The 24,592-nt window shown below is 39.0% G+C and overlaps 2 protein-coding genes across 3 annotated transcripts; both read right to left on the minus strand.

Moving 5' to 3' along the window:
- Positions 1 to 344: 344 nt before the first annotated feature.
- Positions 345 to 5,516, minus strand: LOC108410710 (NADH-cytochrome b5 reductase 3). The gene is made up of 9 exons (XM_017681930.2): positions 5,271 to 5,516; positions 4,666 to 4,812; positions 4,376 to 4,448; positions 4,136 to 4,242; positions 3,885 to 4,014; positions 3,702 to 3,785; positions 2,267 to 2,352; positions 2,021 to 2,120; positions 345 to 1,158 (listed from the first exon to the last, which is right to left on the minus strand). The coding sequence occupies exons 1-9, from the start codon at positions 5,412 to 5,414 to the stop codon at positions 986 to 988; spliced, it is 1,044 nt and encodes a 347-aa protein (XP_017537419.1). The 5' UTR covers positions 5,415 to 5,516; the 3' UTR covers positions 345 to 985.
- Positions 5,517 to 9,202: 3,686 nt separating this feature from the next.
- On the minus strand, positions 9,203 to 21,676 carry LOC108410709 (arginyl aminopeptidase (aminopeptidase B)). Of its 2 annotated transcripts, none has more exons than XM_017681928.2 (11): positions 21,231 to 21,676; positions 20,368 to 20,508; positions 19,076 to 19,227; positions 17,114 to 17,230; positions 16,603 to 16,838; positions 15,877 to 15,990; positions 12,907 to 13,019; positions 12,082 to 12,190; positions 11,735 to 11,959; positions 11,491 to 11,633; positions 9,203 to 11,398 (listed from the first exon to the last, which is right to left on the minus strand). In XM_017681928.2, exons 1-11 carry the CDS (start codon positions 21,636 to 21,638, stop codon positions 11,252 to 11,254), a joined length of 1,905 nt encoding a protein of 634 aa, XP_017537417.1. In that variant the 5' UTR covers positions 21,639 to 21,676; the 3' UTR covers positions 9,203 to 11,251. The 2 variants fall into 2 exon arrangements, with proteins under 2 accessions (XP_017537417.1, XP_017537418.1); XM_017681929.2 differs by lacking the exon at positions 20,368 to 20,508 and adding an exon at positions 20,541 to 20,681.
- Between the last annotated feature and the right edge of the window lie 2,916 nt (positions 21,677 to 24,592).

Raw genomic sequence — 24,592 nt, forward strand, 5'->3', positions numbered from 1 at the left:
AAAATAAAGAAGGTAGGTAGGTTTTCAAAAATATTTTATAACATACTACATTTTGTTACTAAATTACCTCATAAAATTAAAAGGAAAATAAGAATTTAATAAGTTCTATATTTAATAAAAATGTTTAATCTCACTATTACAGATCTTTCTGATGAGTTTTTCACCATTTTTTTAACCAAGCACTATAGACAAATTCTATAATGTATTAAAAATGTATAATTTGCTAAATAAAATTTCAGCTTAGTTAACAATAACTTCAGATAAAACACAAAGCAAATAGTGTGTGGGGGGGGAAAAAGTGTTTAAATGTTTTTTGAAAGAAATACAGGCAGTACCTGTGAACCTGGGTGGTCATAGGCTCCAAAAACTTTAATTTCTCTCTCACGATGGAGCTCTCTTAGCTCAAAACCAAATGTTAGAAATTTGCAGCACAATCACTAATCCTTATAAAAAGAGAAGCAAGCATTGGTATGAGAAGTGCAAAACCTCATTTCATGTCAACAGGTAATGAAGTTGTCGCAGTTTAATAATCCTCTTTCCTTTCATGTTTATAAAGTACAATATATCTTGCAAAAAGCACACAGCATTGAACACTTTAGTATAGAGCGACAGCTGCATGCAGTGCAAAATAAATACTGACAAAATGTCTTTACATTACATTTTACAGTCATTTTTAAAAGTACTTGTTAACCATCTCTTAACAGGGTGGCACTTCAACTGTAAACAGTTCACTATAAATGCCAGGGCTGGTTCCCACAAAGCATCTGTCTAAAAGCAAGTTTGAATATAGCTTCCCACAAGTATGGTTTATGCTTTGTGAATTCCAGGCCAGATCTATTAAGCCTGAAGTGAGACTTGTGCGTCTGCAGAGGTTTGGCGATTGTAACTAAAAGCTATAAACTTTGGAGTCAGTCAGACTTGCTTAAACGATCTACACCATTTGTTCTTTCTCCTCATACAGCATTCATTATGGAGAAGGAAAAGGCTAGTAGGCAAACAACTGACTCTGCCGATAGCCCAGCTTATCCAGATTAGGCTTGCAGGCAAATTGGATCATGGGAGGTGGGCCGCACATAAGGACAATACAGTCATCACTCGGCGGTGGAAGGTGCTCCTGGATCATTTCAGCATTGATGAAGCCCTCACTATATTCCCAGTCTGCAGCCAGAAAACACACAAATAAACACAAGTGTGAATTATGTCTTTAACAACAGTGATTAAATAAAGCAAACCATGCAAGTTTGCAAACAACACCAGCCAGCCAATGATCTGTACATGATCCAAATGTAGTGTGCTGTACATACTCAGCACACGTCCTTACATTGGTAGCTATGAACCTCTTTCCTCAAGGAGGCAATAAACTATAAATCATAGTGTTTGGGAAACGGATCTGCTATTAATTAAATAGCCACAACAAAAAAATGTGGAAATATGAGGTGTGTGTGCTGCTGCATTTGTTGAAAAGATTAAAGAAACAAAGTCTCTGGCCTGAATCATTCAGTTGTGTAACCTATGGGTTATGCATAATATAACACTTTTTGCTGCAATACTCAGAAAGTAGAATGTGCTTGCATTACATAATAAACTGCATTATAACATTTTACATTTTAGAATGCAAATGTGACTTTGATTTTAGTTAGCTCCAAGCATTTGCGTTCATGTACTTACATAAGGTATGTTTCTGGCAACAAAGGAAAAAATTCACCAAAAAATAAAATATATATATTTTTCCCCTTACCCCAATTGCAGTCGATTGGTCAGAGAGGTTACGTGTATCAAGATTTTAATTTTTCCACTGGTGCTTCAATGCTAATATAATGGAAATGATTTTTAACCAAAAAGATTAGGTACGATTTAATTACTGTAATAATAGCTTCGTAGCTATTATGCAATACGAAAGAGCACACTTTGGACACCACACATGTCTTAGCTGATTGACCACATCTACGGTAAGTTGCACAAATTAGATTTTTTGCTGGAACATTTCTTTAATAGTGTTAAGACAATGAGGAGCCTGTACCCGCAGGAGCTCGATCCACAGTGAACCACAGCTTGAACTTATTTGGATGTCTTGCCTGGATCTCTTCAAGCTCATCCCTCAGCAGAATGTCTTTCTCGGTCTGTTATACAGAAATAATTACAGTGGGACACACATGCAATTTAAACACTTTGTTTGACAGCACTAAAAAAAACAAAAAAAAACAAAAACAAAAACACAACTCATCTCAATTATGAATATAAGCAAATCTAATAGCATGCTACACACCTGGTTGGCAAACAGCAGGCTGCACCTGGTAGTATCGGTAGGGTTCTTCATAATGTCACGGATCAGCTGCAGCATTGGAGTGATGCCTACACAAACAGAGAGGAAGGACTCACTAGCAAGCACTCAGCTCCAAAATCTTTCAGTCTCATCATTATAGAGGGCAAAAAGAAAGGGCTATTTAAAGTAGGCAAATGAACACTGCCAACATGTAGGTAAATATTTACATTTTGCAGGTAGATTTGCTTCACCCTCAAGACAACCAGACACTATGTCAGATTGCATAACATAAGCTAGACAGGATGCTAAAAATTTTGAAAGCTAAGACAGAGAGCTGCATGCAAGATAAACCACTCAGACAAACCTGAAGTTTGCTGGTACGGTCAAAATTTCAAACAAGCAAAGTTACTAACAAAATGTAATTAATGGTTAAAAATGCTAGTGAAATCATCTTAGAAAGTTGATAAAGGAGAAAATTGAGTAAAAAAACAAATCTACACTCACTGTCTTCCTAGTGTTTCTCATTTAAAGTCTTTCATGAAATCAATTCTATTTCTATTTAAATTAGCCAGTCAAGTTCTTCCACACCAAATTCGCTCATCCATGTCTTTACAGACCTTGCTTTGTGCACTGGTGCGCAGTCATGTTGGAACAGGAAGGGGCCATCCCCAAACTGTTTCCACAAAGTTGGGAGCATGAAATTGTCCAAAATCTCTTGGTCTGCTGAAGCATTAAGAGTTCCTTTCAGTTGAACTAAGGGGCTGAGCCTAACTCCTGAAAAACAACCCCACACCATAATCCCCCCTCCACCAAACTTTACACTTGGCACAATGCAGTCAGACAAGTACCGTTCTCCTGGCAACCGCCAAACCCAGACTTGTCCATCTAATTGACAGATGGAGAAGCATGATTCGTCACTCCAGAGAACACATCTCCCCTGCTCTAGAGTTCAGTGGTGGCGCTTTACACCACTGCATTCGATGTTTTGCATTACGCTTGCCGATGTAAGGCTTCGATGCAGCTGCTTGACCATGAAAACCCATGCCATGAAGTTCTCTACGCACTGACTTGTTGCACTGGTGGTATCTCATCACGGTACCACCCTGGAATTCACTGAGCTCCTGAGAGTGATCCATTCTTTCACCAATGTTTGTAGAAGCAGTCTGCAGGCCTAGCTGCTTGGTTTTATACACCTGTGTCCATGGAAGTGATTGGAACACCTGAATTCAATGATTTGGATGGGTGAGTGAATACTTTTGGAAATACAGTGTATCAAAATGTGAACCTAAACTAATCTTAAAAGGTGCTTTGTTTTACCTACTGGTGAAAAAAACTGACAGGCTATTAAGATGTGGGCATCCATCAGACCCTGTGGCAGGTAGATAAAATTTTTTTTATTTTTTCTTTGCTTGTAGTAGAAAGGCTACACTGACCATACCTGTTCCACCAGCAATGAGACCCAATGAAATGGCCTTCTTAATCTCAGGTGCAGACTTCTTATCAGCCCGTATTGCAAACTGCCCTGTAAAAGGGTAATGTATAAAGTGAGGCTACAGTTCTTCAGAAAATGCATTTGATCAATCACCTCTCATAAGCGCAGCACAGTGCAACTAAAACATACCATGACCTCTGTACTCCAGCAAGCCTCCAGGACCTCTGATGTCAATTACATCTCCAAGCTTCAGGGTCTCCAGGTACTGGGACATCTTCCCTCCATCAGGGAACTTGGGGTTGATGTTCTTAAAGTAAATCTGCAAAACAACACATACTAGTGATGAAACAAATACACTGAGCCCACACTATGTCTCATCAAAGTGATTCCTGAATCAATGTGATCTGTTCAATGTCATCAGTAAAGAAGTGAAAGATTACTTTAACCACTAGATCGACAACTCCCTTGTCATCATCACTAGAGACTGGAGTGTATGGACGCACAATCAGGCTGCCATCAATCCGAGCAGAGAGATAGATGTGTTTCCCTTTGAGATAAGAGGTAAACTCTGACACAAAACTACAATATTTCAACACATATAAAACAAACAAACAAACAAACAAAAAAAAAACATGAACATGAGGGCAATACAACTTTGAGGAACAATGGCCGAGGCTTACCTACAGGCAGGCCCAAGATGTGCTCTGGACTTGGCAGGGCAAAGCGAAACTTGCGTGTATCATGGCTAACGACCTGAGACACACACACACACACACACACACACACACACACATAAAAAGAACAGAAAATATGATGCACGTGCCTTAAAAAAAACCATAACCCATCCTGGATAAAATATATAACCAAAGAACATGTGTTTTTTTGAAAACTAGGCTTGGCATGGAATGTCACAGAGTAAGAGAGGATTAAGGGAAAATTAACAGTGACATGGTTGCAAATAACACAACACCTCTTTGTCTATGAGTCTTAGCTTGTATGTTTCAGAAGGGTCAACCAAGGTAACCAGCGGCTTCCTCTTTTTGCCAAAGTAAAGGTAGCCCAGGAAGGCCACAGTGGAGACTACAAGCACCCCAGCAGTCACTGTCACAGCGGTGGTCTGCAAAACAAATATCGCATCATCGGCACCTTTAACGTCACTCTCACTCGTGCAGACGATCCAAATCAACACAATCTGACATTTTGCAGTTAAGGCCTTCGTCGAAAAAACAACCCCTGCATGGTAACTGCGAGGTATTGTTTTTTTGGCTTTTAACATTAGCCCAAGCGTCCGCCCTTCCTTCCCTAGCAAACTTGCTCAGAATTTGTATAGTTTCTTGTACACAGTTAACTTCGTATTTGATAGGGAAGCTATATGCAGACAAAAAATACAAAATTACTACTTAACACCGAACAACTAGTTTTAAATATACTTTCTGCCAAACAGTCTAGCACGCTGGGAACACTAAGTTATACATTGATGCGACAGTTATTACAACTTTAATACTAACTTCTTTCTTATAAAGTAACTATCTTTGACCTACAAATGTTATCTAATTTAGCTTTGTTCTTACTTACCAAAGCGTATGTCATGATGGCTAAACTTGTCCACCGACTCCAGTGCGTTACTCGGCTGTCTGGGAATGAACAGCAGACACACCTATTGGCCTGCAAACTAGAGGACTCTGTCTGCGTAGAGCATGCGCATACACCACTAACCATTTCCTCGAATCGTTCCTATGCGCATTGCTACACGATTTATTGTTTATTTTAAGCACACGCCTTGAACTGACGGAGGCAGACAGCTTGTAGAGGGGAGAATTACCACTCTGCAGTGTCTTCCGGGTTTCTCAAACGCTAGAGGGCGCTCCCTAGTGAGTCCAAAATGAATGAGTTGATATAGAGCATTTGAGGAAAATCATAGTTTATATATACTTAAACACTTTTAAATGTAAAATAATGCAGTAATGTCCTGAATAAATAACATCATAAAACATTTAACACTGCTGTTATATTTATAAGAGCTTTTAAACTCGAGTTATAGGAGTTTTAAACAGCGCCTCATGCATGTCCATGACGTCAGTGAGCGCGAACAGCCAATGAGCTTCTCCGCTCGCCAATCAATCATCAAACTATATCAGTAATGCCCGCCTTCTGCTGCCCAAAACCCGTTTGCAGTAGATAAAAAGGGAATATATGAGTGAGTTTTCTTTGCTTCTTTAGTGAAATACATCCTATTTTCTAAAATGAAAGAAAAGTTCTGGGTAAGTGATTAGAGACTATTTTAACTGTTCGTTTTTAGCCGTTGAGCTCCACTCACTCCCATTCATAGAGGACTCACTTGCGAGCGCCCTCTGCTGATTAGCAGTCCTGTTTTTGATGTAACCGGGGTGGGGGTGGGGGTAGGAAGTGGCCAGGCTCATCATAAACCGGCTGTGACGTAGGCCGACTAAGAGCTCCAAAAATAAAAGATAAAATTTCCCTTTTCACAAAGGCTACTTCCGGTTTAAGCGTTTAGCAGGGTAAATCAGAGCCGGGTTATGAGTTTATGGTTTATTTATCTTACATGTTCTGTGGGTAAACTCATGTCTGCTCCATATAGCTAGTGCATAAACAGTATGAAAATCTTATCATAACGTACCATAACGCTGAAACAGACATATTCTTGTGCACTGTCACGACAAATAATCAGGGCTAAAATGCTGTACGTTATGCGTGGTGTAGCCAGAAAACTTGTAGAGAGGAGAATTACGACTCTGCAATGTCTTCCGGGTTTCTCAAAGTCCAAAATGAATATGTTGATCTGGAGCATTTGAGCAAAATCATAGTTTATAAATGCTTAAACATTTGTAATGTAAAATAATGCAATAAATTCCTGAATAGTGAATATCAACAAACATTTTAACACTGCTGTTATATTTTTAAGAGCTTTTAAACTCGAGTTATAGGAGTTTAAAACGCCATTTCATGTATGTCCATGACGTCAGTGAGCGCGAACAGCCAATGAGCTTCTCCGCTCGCCAATCAATCATCACTCTCTAGCAGTAATGCCCGCCTTCTGCTGCCCAAAACCCGTTTGCTGTAGATAAAAAGAAAATATATAGATGAGTTTTCTTTGTTTTTTTAGTGGAATACATCCTTCTACTTTCTGAAATTAAAGAAAAGTTCTGGGTAAGTGATCAGAAACTATTTTAACTGTTCGTTTTTAGCCGTTGAGCGCCATTCACTCCCATTCATTGTGGACCTACTCGCGGGCGCCCTCTGCTGATTAGCAGTCCTGTTTTAGATGTAACGGGAGGAATAGGGAGCGGTCAGGTTCCACATAAACATAAACATAAAATATGTTCTGGTGTAGCCTCACGGCTGCCTCACATCAAGTAGTGTCTTTGTACTACATGGCAGCGATTTTTGTAATATTTATGTTTTGAAAAGAAAGAAGATTTATACCTATGAATTTGGTAGACTTTGTTTAGATTTAGCAAGCTCTGCTAACTAGAAGCCATTGCCTTTGAGATCCTCTGTCCCCAGAGCCTTTAGGCTCTTTAACTCTTACCAGTGGGGCCAGAAGAGAAAAGGGAAGAGGATAAATGAGGACCGAATCTCGTATGCTAAATCGCAGGTCGGTCGGTCGGTCTGTCTGTACCTACCTAAGTTACCTATCTTGCCAACCGTAGCTATATTCCCAAACAGGGGAGCAAACTCCTATCTTCGCTGCTGACACAAGCTGGTTAGCTACCTAACACGGAACATCTACAGGATGCCAGTAATTTCTGTAACAAACCAGATCTTTTATATGAAAAGTCTATTAGAGCTTTGAAAGACTGGTTATGACCCACATCAAAGCCAACATTGACGTCACTGGGGATCCACACCAGTACAGGTACCGGAAAAAATCATCCACAGAGGATGCCATCTCCTCTGTGGTCCACACTGCCCTCACCCACCTGGAGAGTAAGGATTCTTACATCCATATGCTCTTTGTGGATTTCACATTGGCCTTTAACACCATGGTTCCACAGACCCTGACTTACAAACTCCATACATTTGGACTGAGCACCTCTCTCTGTAATTTGGTCCTGGACTTCCTGACTAACAGGCCGCAGTCTGTGAGGATCCACAACGTCTCCTCCTTCACCATCATCCTCAGCAACGGCTCCCCTCAGGGCTGTGTGCTGAGTCCCCTCCTGTTTACACTGCTCACATATGACTGCTCAAGCTATCCATCCAGGCTATCATATTGTAAAGTTTGCGGACGATATGGCAGTGGTTGGATGCATCACAAATAGTGATGAGTCTGGCTGTAGGCAGGAGGTGGACCACCTGGAGAGTTGGTGCAGCTACATCCAAGCCTTACATCACCCAGCGCAATGCAAAGAGTCGAATGCAATGGTGTAAAGCGCCACCACTGGACTCTAGAGCAGTGGAGGCGTGTCGTCCGGAGTGACCGATCACGCCTCTATTTCTGGCAATCCGATGGACGAGTCTGGGTTTGGCGGTTGCCAGGAGAAATCTACTTGTCTAATTGCATTGTGCCAAGTGTAAAGTTTGGTGGAGGGGATTATTATGGTGTGGGGTTGTTTTTCAGGAGTTAGGCTCAGCCCCTTAGTTCAACTGAAAGGAACTCTTAATGCTTCAGCAGACCAGGAGAATTTAGACAATTTCACGCTCCCAACTTTGTGGGAACAGTTTGGGACGGCCCCATCCTGTTCCAACATGATTGCGCAGCAGTGCAAAAAGCAAGGTCCATAAAGATATGGATGAGCGAGTTTGGTGTGGGAGAACCTAACAGAGTCCTGACCTCAATCTGATAGAAGACCATTGGGATGAATTAGAGTGGAGACTGCGAGCCAGGCCTTTTCATCCAACATCAGTGTCTGACCTCACAAACGTGCTTCTGGAAGAATGGTCAAAAATTCCCATAAACACACTCCTTACCTTGTGGAAAGCCTTTTCAGAAGAGTTGAAGCTGTCATAGCTGCAAAGGGTGGGCCAACATCATATTAAACCCTATGGATTAAGAATGGGATGTCACTCAAGTTCATATGCATGTGAACGAAATGCAAATGAAATATAGTTAAGTTTTTGTGTGATGCGGGAAGAGCCATGTAGCTATTGTCTCAGACATAATATGCCAATATGGTTCCTACCAAGCTGATGTAGGAGAAATTTAATCGCTGACAGTTTATTGCCTGTAGCGTTAGCATTTTAAAGAAACTTGTATCATCAGAAACCTCGCTGGTAATGTGATGCAGAAAGCTGCTTTACATGTGCTGGATAACAGCTTTGTGTAATATTTAGCAGTGGCTTCTAGCCAGCATAGCTAGTTAAATATAAATGTAGTCTATCAATTCCATAATTCATAGAAAAGGTCTTTCTTTCAAAAACATAAATATTACAAAATCATTGGCATGCTGTACAAAGACAGAGACTGCTTCATATGAGGCACCGTGCAGCAACAGTTTACATATAAGCATCAAAGATTTCTTGACATAAAATTGCCTGGAGCCCCATTATAATCTTTGCTTTTATTAGTTGTCAGAATTAAGAAAGAACAAGGCAAGTACTTTAGAAAGTCAAATTATATATTGACAAATTAGGTAAACAAATCACTAATCTTCATAATCAGTATGAACATAACAGAAGGAAAATGTAAGAAAAGCGTTCAAATATTTTTCAGTATCCCACAACATTCTTTAAAGGGGAACTCCACCGATTTAGCATGAGCAAATTAGGCTATTTAATCATTTAGTGGTTTAGATGTAAACAAAACCATTCACAGTGGTTTGGTGTGAAATGCACCCTTCTAGAGAAATTACCAGAGTCAGAATTGTTCATTATAGTACTAGGAACCAGACATCCATATGTCTACACTACAAATATCACCATTTTGTCTGCTATCCAAAATGACCAGTGAACTATGACACGCGTCTTATAAGGTTTTATATATCACACTGATAATAGTAAAATGTGTTTTTGGGCACTATTTTGTCCTTACAATACCTTGCATGTACCAAACATGTTGTTTAGGTAGGCAGCGTTACATGGCACATGCTGACTATTAATGCAGATTAATGCAAAACTCATGGCTTATGTGACTATTAATCACAGGAACTGTGATAGATCACAGTTGCACCTTGCTGTTTAATTGTATAGAGTGGTTTTGAACTGCACTGTACCAGGATGCAAAAATAAATAGAGAGAAAAAAAAACAGTATGGAGTGTTTTATTCGATTGCCATTACAAGTAACACGCATTCTGAAGTTGTGTCTAATTGTTTTGAAGCTACACAAATATCACAGTCGAACAACTCTACAAACTGAACTAAAACTGACAAAGACTACTCAAGACCAGTGAAAGAATGCAAAGCGCATTTCTTCAAATGCTGGCATTTCATGTTCAAGCATTTATAAACTATGATTTTGTTCAAATGCTCTGCCTTAACCCATTTATTTTGGACTCCTTCAGGAGTGCGTCGTAATTCTGCTCTCTACAAGTTCTCCAGTTTCATTCCAGCAGGTTCAAGTCAGTGCCATTCAGCACATGCACCAAAACTTGTTTTGGTTTTTCTTAGCAAAGTTTTAGGCTAATCAACATTTCATTCAGTTTATGTGGGTTTCCAATAAATATGTGAAATTTGTTGTCAGGCTAATGTTATATATTAAGCATTAAGCTGAAAGAAAATTTGGTTTGAATGCATATAGAGATTCATAGGGCAAATATTACACAAACTACAGCTGATGTGGCCTGGGTAAAGTGACAGGTTAGAGAGATATACAGCTCAATTAATTTACCCTTATTATGCTGTCTTTATGTGTACACTCACATTACATGTGTAGGAATAAAACTTTACTTTAAGTATGCTTAAACGGAGCATAAAGCTTTAGGCAAAAAACATAGGAACTATTAAGTGTTTCTTTTTGTTTCTAATGGTTTTGTAGTTTTGGCTTATGGTTTAACCTGTTAGCAGTGGTTGATTTGTATAATTGGCACTGATATCTCTTCCAAAATGGTAACATGCATGGTGACACATACAACCAGCACAAAGTTGCTGTTCACATCAGAGACCTTACAAATGAGGAGACTGGCCACTGGTTATAATTTGAATGTAAACACTCATACCACTCAATTTTCCTATAAGGGTTTTGTTTACGTGGAACAGTCCTGCTGTCCTACTGTACATGCATTCCACTGGCCTGAAACCGCTGCATGTATATCTGCGGCTCTGCAGTCAGACTCTTCTCATGGCTAGTAACAACAAAAACACATTAGCTCTCATGTACTGATCTCAGTAGAAAATGCTGTTTTGAGGGTCAAATGGATGTAATCCTGGAGTATTAGCTTATACTAAAAAGAGACCAAAACTTTATAACAAAACTATCACAAAAGTGTCTCAGGTATCCATTTTGTGTAATAACTTAATGGGATGTGGCTTTTAGAGCCATTAAAGGCCTCGGATGTCTGGTTCCTAGTACTATAATTAAGTAGTTTTGCCAAATATGTTGATTTCCTCTTTGTAATTAAAAACAGATTAATGAGGTTCTACTTATTTATCTGAAAGCTCAAACCATTATCTTTTTCACATATTTGCGAACATTAACATGGAGCTGATGGGAAGTGGCAGAGAAAATCTCTGCAGCCAGAGCCTTTGTTTCCTCTGTTCCGTTCCAAAGAGCTCGATACACAGGTATTGTGTACTTCTGTTTCCCCTGTTGAGAATAAATAAGAACTTCCGTAAAGTTTTAGAAAGGCTACTCAGAAACTGCTTAGTGTAATTTACATGACATTAGTCATGCCTCACCTGCCAACTGAGGAAACTGCGTACATGTTGATATCCAGGTTTGTGTTGGTTTTTTGCAACAATCTGAGCCCAGCGTAGTCTTAGCTCAGCATTGTTGGACTTCACAATGTGTGGGTATTGCTCCTCTAGCATTTTGAGATTACCTGACAAGCAGCATGAACAAAAATGCTTTTCTATTAATATCAATGTCATGTGTATGATTTAAAATGGGTAAATAAACCTCAAAAAAGAAAGACAGACATACCATCAGGGAGCGGAGATTTCTCAAGGATCTTGTCCAAAAAATAAACAGTTTGATAAGTCTTCCATGGTTCTACATCAATCTTACTGATGGTAGTAATGTCTACACCGTCTTCCCCCCAGAGTTCAGCTAGCTGGTCAGCTGGCTTCATCAGAGCCTGGCCAGCTGAGAGGTCAGGGAGGTACGGGGGCCAACCAGGAACATTCAGCCAGCTATCAAACTCCAATCCTGAAGGCAATCCCACAACGACAAGATAATTTCATCAGAGTTTATTTGTGAAGTTCTCATAATGCAGTTCTATTTCCATACAAGTAAAACTAATAGCAGTGTAACAGCTTCTTTCCTCACACCTTCAATGTTGTGGACGCTCTTTTTCTTTAAGTCAGGGAAATACTCAAGGTAGAATTCTAGAGTGTCTTCAGCAATCACACTGCGGAACTTAAACTTGTCAACATACACCTGTGAAGAAATTGATATTTGTGTTAGGAGTGCTACACTACATGTCCAAAAGTATCCAGATTCTAATTATGGACTTCAGCTAAGTTAAGGTGCACCTACTGCTGACAGTCATTTAATTGTGAGCACACAGCTTGTATCATATCTATAGAAAAGTACTGCCAATAGAATAGGGCACTATGGAATAGTCACACATGAGCCTAATGCCACGGGTCAGCTATAAGGGTAGAAATTCCACAAGCGCTTGGTGGAACAGTAGAATTGCGTTATCTGGAATGATAATGCACCATCAAATACCACTGGGATGAGCTGGAGTTGTGGTGTTTTATTCAATAATTATCTAATATCAGCACCTGACTTTACTAATGCTCTTATGGATGAATATAATTAAATCCTGCCAGCAATGTTCTAAAATCTACTGCAGCTAGGGGGCAACTAAGTGCTAAGATATACCCTTGGATTTGAAGGAACATTATATGAGCCAGTGTCTAAAGACGTGGACATGTGGGGCCAGTTCCAGATCTAGAATAAGCCTAAACTAAAAGAAATTCCAGTCGTGGTTCACCACTGATAATACAATTTGGCCCAAGATCAGGCTTCATACATGTCTAGGAAATTGGCCTATGAAACTGGCCTATGGTGTATGTATCCTTATGAGGTGATACAGTGAACCTGGAGTTACAGATAGTGTGAAATATGGAATATGAAATGCAGTGAACCTTAAGGAAAGCATCAAAGCAGCTTTGGTCCCCTGTAAGGTGGGCCAGATAGGACACAAAAGAGAATCCTTTCTCATAGGGAGTTTCGTTGTATGTGTCTTCAGGATCAACACCTAATTAGAAACAATAACATTGCGAAATTTAGAAAATTTAGAAACATAATATACACTAATTTAGCACTTTATTAGGAACACCTGTACAGCCTACACTTTCATTCAATTATTTATTCAACCAATTGTGTGGCAGCAGTGCAGTGCATAAAATCATGCAGATGAGAGTCAGCAGCTTTGGGTAGTGTTCACATAAACTACCAGAATGAGGGAAAAATGTGATTTTAACTGTGACATGACTGTTGGTACTACAGTGGGTTGCAAAAGTATTCAGCCCCCTTGAACTTTTCAACCTTTTGCCACATTTCAGGCTTCAAACATAAAGATATGAAATTGATATTTTTTGTGAAGAGTCAACAACAAGTGGGACACAATCGTGAAGTGGAACGAAATTTGTTGGATATTTTAAACTTTTTTTAGAAATAAAAAACTGAAAAGTGGGGCGTGCAATATTATTCAGCCCCCTTGCTTTAATACTTTGTAGCGCCACCTTTTGCTGTGATTACAGCTGCAAGTGGCTTGGGGTACGTCTCTGTCAGTCTTGCACATCGAGAGACTGAAATTTTTGCCCATTCTTCCTTGCAAAACAGCTCGAGCTCAGTGAAGTTGGATGGAGAGCGTTTGTGAACAGCAGTTTTCAGCTCTTTCCACAGATTCTCGATTGGATTCAGGTCTGGACTTTGACTTGGCCATTCTAACACCTGGATACGTTTATTTGTGAACCATTCCATTGTAGATGTTGCTTTATGTTTTGGATCATTGTCTTGTTGGAAGATAAATCTCCGTCCCAGTCTCAGGTCTTTTGCAGACTCCAACAGGTTTTCTTCCAGAATGGTCCTGTATTTGGCTCCATCCATCTTCCCATCAATATTAACCATCTTCCCTGTCCCTGCTGAAGAAAAGTAGGCCCAAACCATGATGCTGCCACCACCATGTTTGACAGTGGGGATGGTGTGTTCAGGGTGATGAGCTGTATTGCTTTTACGCCAAACATAAGTTCGATTTTGGTTTCATCTGACCAGAGCACCTTCTTCCACATGTTTGGTGTGTCTCCCAGGTGGCTTGTGGCAAACATTAAATGAGACTTTTTATGGATATCTTTGAGAAATGGCTTTTTCTTGCCACTCTTCCATAAAGCCCAGATTTGTGCAGTGTACCACTGATCGTTGTCCTATGGACAAAGTCTCCCACCTCAGCTGTAGATCTCTGCAGTTCATCCAGAGTGATCATGGGCCTCTTGGCTGCATCTATGATCAGTCTTCTCCTTGTTTGAGCTGAAAGTTTAGAGGGACGGCCGGGTCTTGGTAGATTTGCAGTGGTCTGATGCTCCTTCCATTTCAATATGATCGCTTGCACAGTGCTCCTTGAGATGTTTAAAGCTTGGGAAATCTTTTTCTATCCAAATCCGGCTTTAAACCTCTCCACAACAGTATCTCGGACCTGCCTGGTGTGTTCCTTGGTCTTCATGATGCTCTCTGCGCTTTAAACAGAACTCTGAGACTATCACAGAGCAGGTGCATTTATACGGAGACTTGATTACACACAGGTGGATTCTATTTATCATCATCAGTCATTTAGGTCAACATTGGATCATTCAGAGATCCTCACTGAACTTCTGGAGTGAGTTTGCTGCACTGAAAGTAAAGGGGCCGAATAATATTGCACGCCCCACTTTTCAGTTTTTTATTTCTAAAAAAAGTTTAAAATATCCAATAAATTTCGTTCCACTTCACAATTGTGTCCCACTTGTTGTTGATTCTTCACAAAAAATTACAATTTCATATCTTTATGTTTGAAGCCTGAAATGTGGCAAAAGGATGAAAAGTTCAAGGGGGCTGAATACTTTTGCAACCCACTGTAGATGGGGTATCTCTAGAGTTTACCCAGACTGGTGCAAGAAAGACAAAAAAACATCCAGTGAGGGGAAGTTCTACAGATGGAAAAAACGTGTTGATGAGAGGTCAATAGAAAATGGAAAGACTTGTTTGAGCTGACAGAAAGGCTATGATAACTCAGATATCCACTCTATATAATTGTGTTGAGTAGAAAAGCATCTCAGAATGCACAACACATAGAATCTTAAGGTGGGTGAGCAGCAGGACAACAGCAGGAAACCACATTGGGTTGCATTTCTGTCAGCCAAGAACCTAAAGCTAAGGCTGCAGTGGGCACAGGCTCACCAGAACTCAATGGTAGAAGACTGGAAAAATGATGAATATGAATAAGGCACACAGATGGTAGGGTCAAAATTTGGTGCAAACACCATGAATCCATTGACCCAACCTGCCTTGTGTCAACAGTGCAGGCTGGTGGAGGGCCTGTCAATACCAATCAATTATTGCTTGAATGCCACAGCCTACTGGAGTATTGTTGCTTCCCTTCTTGAACATTTAGCCATCTTCTAATGGTTATTCCAGCATGACAATGCACCATGACACAATAGCAAAAGTTGTTTCAAACTTGTTTGAGGAACATGACAATTTCAGAGCAGTTCAATGTTCAGTGGCCTTCCCAGTCACTGGATCTGAATTCAATAGAGCAACCCTGGGATGTGGTACAAAGAGAGAGTCAGAGCATGAAAATGCACGTGAACAATCTGCATGATACAGTCATATTGACATGGTCCAGAATCTCAAAGAAATATCTCCAACATCTTATGGAATCCAAGTCACAAAGAGTTGAGACTGTTTTGACATTATCAGGAGGCCCTACCCAGTGTTAGTATAGTGTCCTTAATAAAGTGCTTGATGAGTGTGCATACATACATAGTTACTCAGTCCAAAGCCTGTTTACATTGTGATAGAAAAGACCTACTGTGTTTTAAACAGTAAAAACAGCTGAATGCAACTTGCTTGCTCACCAGGTTCAATCTTGACACGCAGTTTGTTAAGAGGGTGGTCTTCTCCAGTGTTGTCCATGTGTTGTCTTAGTAAAGCTCTACCTGTCGCCGCTTCAAGACAGGTATAGGCCTCCCCTGACATTGAGATTTGAAATTTCATTCATATTTAACATGTTTAACAAAACACATTTAACTTAATGTGTTTATCAGCTGTTAAGTCCTTAAACCCTAGACTTATTATTAAGTTACTAATCTTAATCTTAACTACAATAAATTAAACCAATAAGCCACAACATGTGTCGGTAATCTTATTACAATTAAGAGGTGCTGTATTTACAAGAAATTAAATTAAAATGAGAGTGTGGACCCACATATGAACTACTAATGTTTAGGGCAGTGGTCACTAACCCTGGTCCTGTTCCAACAATAATCTACCTTCCTGTGGACTCTAGTTCCAATCACAATCTGCTACACCTGCTCTAGATAATGAACTTTTACAAAAGTCCATAATTGAATGGATCAGATGCATTCATGTTAGGGGGGGCAGCGTAACAGTTGAAAGCTAAAACTAAAATCTCCAAGCAGCAAAACAGATCTCCAAGAGGAGGGCTTGTGACGACTGGTTTAGGAAGTTAACAAACATGTGGATTAGATAATGATTCATAGTATTAAAAATGCTATGCATTGCTGGAAAAAAAACTACTATAATTAGAATATACATTCTGGGCTTTCTTCCGTATAGCTTACCATATAGCTCTTTACAGACTCTGCGTTGAGCATACATAGTGAAGCCTTCATTGAGCCAGAAATCTGCCCAGTTAGCATTAGTGACCAGGTTTCCAAACCAGCTGTGGCAGATCTCATGGATGATGACATCTGCAAGGGAACGGTCCCCTGCTAGCAGACATGGAGTGACAAAGGTCAGGCAGGGATTCTCCATCCCTCCAAAGGGAAATGATGGAGGCATGAACAGCACGTCATACCTAACAAAGAACAAAAACTATCACAACGTGAACCGAAACTTTCATTTCAATAATTCTTAATAATTTTTACACCATTTTAAACAGCAACTGACCTTTACATTCTGTAAACTTTTCATAATTAAAAATGAAAAAATATTTTAAAATCTTGAACTTTTGTTAGACTAACTTGCATTAAGTTTTTCCTTCACCTTAAAAGTTACCATTTTGCAAATGCAAGGTTTTGTTCTGACTGTTATAGTCCAATTCCTGGCACATCCCTCTTTAGGATATTTTACCTTCCCCAAACATAGGGTCCGAAGAGCTTTTCTCCTACTGACAGAAATTTCTCAATCACGCCATCATATTCCTTCTTGGCAGCCTCCAATAAGCATGGTTCAGTCCACACCCGTGACCTGGAAAACAAATTTAAACCAAACTGATCACCTTCTGGATTTGAGGGCCTTCCAACCAGCCAAGCATGTCTGAAGTACAGCAAACATACAGCTTAAGTTTCAAGATCAAGTGTCAAGTTTTACTTTTCACTTACAGGAACTATAAAATACAATGGATAATTTGTGTATTGAAATTTTTGGTAGCAGGTAGCAGGCAAATATACACTCTCTGGCCACTTTATTAGGTTCAGTTGCTTGTTAACACAAATAGCTAATCAGCCATTCACATGGCTGCAACTCAATGCATTTAGGCATGTGGAGGTGGTCAAGACAACCTGCTGAAGTGCAAACCAAGAAAGGTGGAAGAAAGGTGATTTAAGTGACTTTAACTTAAATCAGTAACTCAAATAACCAACCAAAATCTCTGAGGAATGTTTCCAACAACTTAAGGCAGTTCCAACTTAAGAATGTTTCCAACAACTTAAGGCAGTTCTAAGGCAAAAGGGGGTCCAACCTTTTACTAGCAAGGTGTAATAATAAACTAATAAAGTGGCCAGTGAGTGTATATACATGTATACATATATACATATATATATTTATATATAAATATATATACAGTGTATATATATAAAATGTGCCTGTGTGTGTGTATTTGACTCACTTTGATTGCCACTAAATATAATACATTTTTCAGCATTTATAGTGTCCACAGTTTCCACACCTCCCTTATAAAATGCAACAAACTTTTTTTGTCATGCTCAGAAGTTCGCTGTGTTTTTGATCCAAGTAATCCCAAGCACATGCAGTTGTCTTGTGGAAAGATGGACTGAAACAACTGTGGATTTTTTCAGATTTGAAGAGATTTTCTCCTGTCTCTCAAAGATGAAGGCCTTCAGTACTGTTTATCTGATAGTGACCTTGTTGGTGGTCTTGCACAGTAGCATTTTTTAAAAATCTTTTAATCATTTACTGAACTCTGGTTTTGGGGAAAACTGGAGAAATGAAACATTTATTTGTAGAGGGTTAGAAGTGTTAAAACGCATACATTTTTGGAAGCTAAGCAGTAGCTGGGGTAGTTGTGGGCTGGAGGTTAGGGAACCAGCCCTGTGACCGGAAGTTCGCCGGTTCGATCCCCAGAGCTGACAGTCCAAGACTGAGGTGTCCTTGAGCAAAACACCTAACCCCCAATTGCTCCCCGGGCATCATGGATAGGGCTGCCCACCGCTCCAGGCAAGTGCGCTCACTGCCCCTTAGTTATTGATTAAAAAAGTATCAGCCTAAACATTCTGCTCTTCCAAAGTACAATAGATAACGCTTAAACAGTTATGTTAGGATGTGGGAAAGCAATGCTGAGGTCATAATTAAATGTGGTCTTGCTGTTAGAAAGTTCTAGATCCATCCACACAGGGGTTTGCTTAACTCAAGGTCTCAAAGTTTGTTGATAGGCCTAGAGGAATCTAGTTTGATTGCCTTTTGTCTCGTTGACACAATATAATAGGCAGCACATGATTTTAATGTATTGTCTACCTACTGACTACTCTATGCTGTCCATTATGTACACTGATTAGACTTGGCTTGGTACATGTCTAGTGTATTGTTAGTGTGCTACTGTTGTTGTCTTTGCACACAGCAGTATGTTCGACTGTAGCTCTATAGCAGTTTATCCTACAAAACCTCCTATTCTGCTGTGCGCTGTACTATCCTGATTGATAACATTTTCTCCTTTCTGGATGTTGACTTTCATTTGCACATGTATATTAGAGAGCAGAGTGTTTCATAATACTGTACACTTAATATGGTATTAAAATTAATTTAAATTATTTTACTTCATTGGTATACATATAATTTGCCATAATGGCCGCTTACCTTGGACCTACTTCAGCAGAAACTAAATCCCCAACAGCCAATGCCACCAAATAGGCAGGAATGGGCTGCTCCATGCGGAACAGGAAAGTGTTGTCTGTTTTCCTGTGCTCCCATTTGGTGGCACTCATAACTGCTGTGAAGCCATCAGGCACCTGATGAGGTCAGAGGGCAAAACCAATGTGATTAGTTATATCTCAAGGTACAGCAATAACACCGTAACTGTAACAATATGGTCATCTCACTTACTCAATGTGTCTTTCTTTATTTTCTCTTAGTTTTTATAGATTTAAAAGAGATTTAAGCCCATTGTCAGCTGATTCCTGATTCTACCTTGTACAACAAAAGCTACATTTACACACAGCCTAATATTCTATTAATATAGTCTAATTAACAGGTAGACTGGAATAAAAATACATACTATATAAAAATGGGAAAAAAGTCAGTTGAATGTGCTTAATATGAATATAATTGCTATATTTATAAAATATGTCCTGTATATGGAAGAATAATCATTTTGTAAACATAAGTTCGATCAAATCTTTGTTCATAAGTTCATAAGTGTCTTCTCGTTATGGCAAGTGTGGAAACTAAATGCTGCTACATGCATGCACGTAAATTTGCCTTTCATATTTAAACAATACATTTAGATCCTGCAATCTGAATTTATTCAGATCTATGAAAATCTCCAATGTAAACATGTAAGCATAGCCTATGATAGTATACACAAGGCAAATATATTAGAATCCTTGCTGCAGGTTACTGACCATGGGTCTTGCATTTATATCTCAACCTATAACTTATTAACAACCTGTACTTTGAGCTTTATACAAAATCAATGTACCCTTTATTCGCCAATGCTGTTTTATTTGCATTCTATAGTATTACACTAGAATTGCTAATAAACCGCAAAACATACTAGAATTCAAGGGCATTTTTATTCACAAACATGTTTTAGCTGTTTGCTTATCTCTAGCTTAGAATTAAAGGATCTGTATTAAGACACATGGCTGTAAATTTTTCCTCTGTATAATGTGCCTCAGCCAAGACCTCACCTCTATGTTTTAGCTGTTTGCTTATCTCTAGCTTAGAGTTAAAGGATCTGTATTAAGAAACATGTCAAATCAAATCAAATCAAATTTATTTATATAGCGCTTTTTACAATGGATGTTGTCACAAAGCAGCTTTATAGAATTTCGGAAAAGACAAAGTTTTAACAGGAGTGTAAGAATGTACAAAACCCCTTATGTCTGTGGATATTTTCTCTGTGTGATGCGCCTCAGCCAAAACCTCACCTCTACTGCTGCAGAATAGGTGCTCTTTACCGCTGGAGTATCAAAGCAAGGAAAGAAGGAACGGTTGAGCACAGCCTGGCCTTGGGTAAAGACATATGGCTTGAGCTTTCCTGCAGTCTGCTCTTGGTCCAGCCAGCACACCTAGGACAAAATGGGTGACAAGGTTCCTTTACCTGTACAGCAGCTGAATAAGTGCTCTTTGTCATAGGCGTATGGAAGCCGGGGAACAGGCTCCGGTTCAGTAAAGGGAACCCAGATGTGTACAAGAATGGCAGATTCTTCTCAGCTGTATGCTCTGGACCCAGCCATGAAATCTATGAAGATATCCCAAGTAAGGGTTTACACTGAGTTTCCAGTTTATTACCTCCCACTATGTTTAACACACAGTGGGCATTTTGTCAGAAATGCCTATCATTTACGTTTACTAGTAACGACTGTATTCCATGTGTATCTGCACAATTTCTTACTTTTTAAACACCTCAGTGTCACTGTTAGGTTGAGAACAGACTGCCAAACAAAAATGTCCAGCTAACAGCTCTCCTATGATCATAAACTGACCATTAATGTAGGGATAGTGGAAAACAAAAACAAATTGTGCATGGAAAGCATGGAAAAATAGAGGTTTCCAGCTGGAGTATCTGTGTGCACATATGCAGGCTTCATTTTGAGAGACAGGACACTACTAAATGAAGGGGAATTATAAGACAAGTGGATAAGGGTGTCACTTTTGTGGAGTTTTGTGAGAGATGATCCCAATGGAATCTGCTGACTAGTGAGAATACACTAACGTTACACAAACAGAACTCACACGAAAAACTAACCAACACTTTGTATTGAAGAGCATGAATGTGCCACATGCTTACCCCTGGTCCATCAAAAGCGGCATACTTGACGGAAAGCAGAAATTTATCCTCTGAATTCCAAAGGAATGGAAATTTCACAGCCAGTGTAGTGCCGTAACTTGTAAAGTCACGAGTGAGGAATTCGACTGTTGTCCATTGCTGGTCATTACGACTAAACGACACATCATGTAGGTTTAGTGTCGGATGAATGTCAAGAAGCAGCTCGCTCTGAGAATCCCGAATGCACTGTATACGCAGGGTTACAGCTCCCGATAAGCATTTCTTTTCGAAATTAACTTTTAAAGCCAAATGAAAGTGTTCTATCTTGAACTGACGGAAGCTTGAAGACGTAGCAACGTCCTCTGCTTTATCGGAGTGCAGCACAAATGCTTTATCCATTGTGACTGAATAAATACTGGAAATGTCCATTAAAACCGGATGAGCAGACACCCGTTTCTAACCGTCTATGAATCAGGTTGCCAGATGCCTCCGATAAATCCCTCTATTGGTCAAAAGTTCGCCCATCATGTTTATCTGGTTTCCCCGTATTTTCCTTTACTGAATGAATGAGGGCAGAAATTTACCTATGTGTGCTTATTCGTCATCTTAAATAAATGTATTCATAATAAGTGAAAGGGCCTATTTTAGGGGCCTATCTTACCTGCAAAGGCCCGGCGTTCTAGCGATAAGTATGGGCATACCGTTACTATAACGTACTATAGAATTTCATGTTTCAAACGGTTTGTTGTGTTTTTAACCTTGATTCAGTGCATACTCGGATTAATGTAATTATTTATTTCCTGATAATGTGATTTAGGCGACCACAGTGTCCTAATTAATCTTTTAATGTTGGTAACGTTTAACATCATTGATAAAGAGATTTACGCTATCAAATTATACTGCCTATATATTTCAGTGCTGGTTGCCTTTTCTAATAGGGTAATTTAGGCCATTAAAATATCCTACCTACAGTTTTATTAAGAGCGTTGCTTAAAGATACTTACTACGGTAGGACGTTTCGATTCATTACAACAAAGCAGAAGCAGCATCAATTGTTTAAGACTCAGACCGAGTGATTAAACAAAGTGATTCAGATGTGTCCCTGCTTCCAGAGGTGGACAAAGTACACAAATCATGTACTTGAGTTAAAGTAGAGATACCCAAGGTAAAATACTAGTAAAAGTAGAAGTCCTTACTCTAGACCTCAACTTGAGTAAAATATTTGCCTTCAAATGTACTTAAGTATCGAAAGTAAAAGTACTAAAAGATTAATTATGGCTCTAATATCCTGTTATCATTTTTGTAACAAGACTCGTTTCATGAACTCATTTTAGGTGAAAATACTCCAGTGTCTCTCTTGGTAAACCAGTCTTTTAAAAGAATGTCATTAATTAGTGACACTGATGCCTAATAAAATGATCATAAGCACAAAGCACTGAAGGCAAACAGTTTTCATGAGGTAGAACCGAGTGGCTCTGAAATCACTTTTACAAACAAGCAAAGTTTCAGTTTAAGATTACTTTGTAACTTAGTTACAAGCTGAAATAAAAACTTGCTTTAAACTCAGGTTCACAAATAAGTTTTCCTTTACTGTATTGATCTGTAGGTCTCTGTTCATAAACATAAACTAACCGAAACTATTGTACTATAAAATGAAAGTGTTTGTATGAATTCAGAAACAAAGAAACATGCCAGTCACAACTGCATATGTGTACATATTTTATATTGTGGTCTATTTACACAAAGCTAGGTTAGTTCCATCATTTAGGTAGACATATGTGCTCCCAAATTTTTACACTGCTGCACTGACGTTGAACCATGTGCTGCATTGGGTTGGTATGACCAACAGGTCAAAACAAGTTCAGAACAAAGTGACTACAGTGCCCTAATTGGTGTTCTTGCTTTGCACTTCTTTTGTTTTGACATGTTACATTTTTATACACACAAAAAACAAAAGGAACGACAGATTTCTCTAAATGTAGTCGAGTAAAAAGTAAAATATTTGACTTTGAAATGTAGTGGAGTGAATGTACAAAGTCGCCCAAAATGGAAATACTTAAGTAAAGTACAGATACACAAAAAAACTACTCAAGTACAGTAATGAATTACATTTACTTAGTTACTGTCCATCACTTCCTGCTTCTTTGGACAGAAAATCTGCAGCCACCCCTTGCCTAAATCACGGAAAGCTAATTCTTCACTTTTTGAAATAAAAAAGTTAATGTAGTAGCTATGTAAACATTGTCACCATTCACTTTTCAATCCATGTGGCCCATTTATGGAAGCTAAGCTGCAAAATAGTCTTTTGAATTTGTTGTTTTGTGGTGTCACGAAATTCAATGCATTTATGCATATTTGTCTCTTTAGCCTCTTAGAACTGGGTTGTTTTTTTAATGAGACACACTTTCAAAAAATGGACCCCAAGGTTTTAAAGATATGGTATACTGCAAGGGAGGAATATGCATATTTTTCATGACTGTTTTTAAGTAGAAAAAATGAAATAAAAAGCCTAGACTCAAGACATGATGTTTGGAGGCAATGTTTAAAAAATGAAACAGAATATGAAACAATTATGTAAACATACTGCAGACGTACACTGAGGGGTACCATTCCAGTGGCTTGAGGGCATTTAGTGACTTTTTTCCTGAGAGTATGTAGAGCAGCCGATCAAAACAGAGCTTATTTACACTTCAGTTTCAAAGGCAAAGTAAAAATATACGGTTTAATTCAGAGAGTAAAGAAAATCTTTAATAATTTGTAAAAGGCTTGAAATGGTCGTGTAAAAATCAGTTGCCATTATGTTTCACAAATTCACTCAAACGTCATACATGGACCTCGAGAAATCTAAGATACTGGCTCTTTGACTATATAGACTTTATAGGCCGTTTATGGTATCTCAACGAGCTTTCTTTTTTGCCCGATTAGGGAACCTTAAAGGGCAATTCCATTGTTTTTTTTACTTCTGCAGTGGTTGAGATCGGAAGTCATTCCGAGTGGTTTGATGTGAAATGGTTCAGGGGTCCTGAAATCTGCAATGCAAATAAAGCCATTTCATCATCATAAAACTACCGTTAAACAATGTCATAGATATTACACTGCGTATTCATAACCGTTTAATTAACTAACTTTATATGACAGAGATTTTACAGGCATTTAGTTCTGCAGACGTCTGATTCCTATCACCACCTCTGTGAACAATGAAGTTTCTCTAGAACGAAGCGTTTCACACCAAACAACTCTAAATGATTTTAACCATTTGATTGTGCAGAATTTTTGAAAAATCGGTTCCCCGACTTTTTCCCCTTTAAAGAGGTGCTCTTTAAAAAGATGTAAAAATGTGACTCTTGTGTGATATCTAGTCAGTAAATATAGACATTAAACAT

This window comes from Pygocentrus nattereri, chromosome 21 (genome assembly GCF_015220715.1).
Source record: "Pygocentrus nattereri isolate fPygNat1 chromosome 21, fPygNat1.pri, whole genome shotgun sequence".
In the NCBI taxonomy this organism is placed as follows: Eukaryota; Metazoa; Chordata; class Actinopteri; order Characiformes; family Serrasalmidae; genus Pygocentrus; species Pygocentrus nattereri.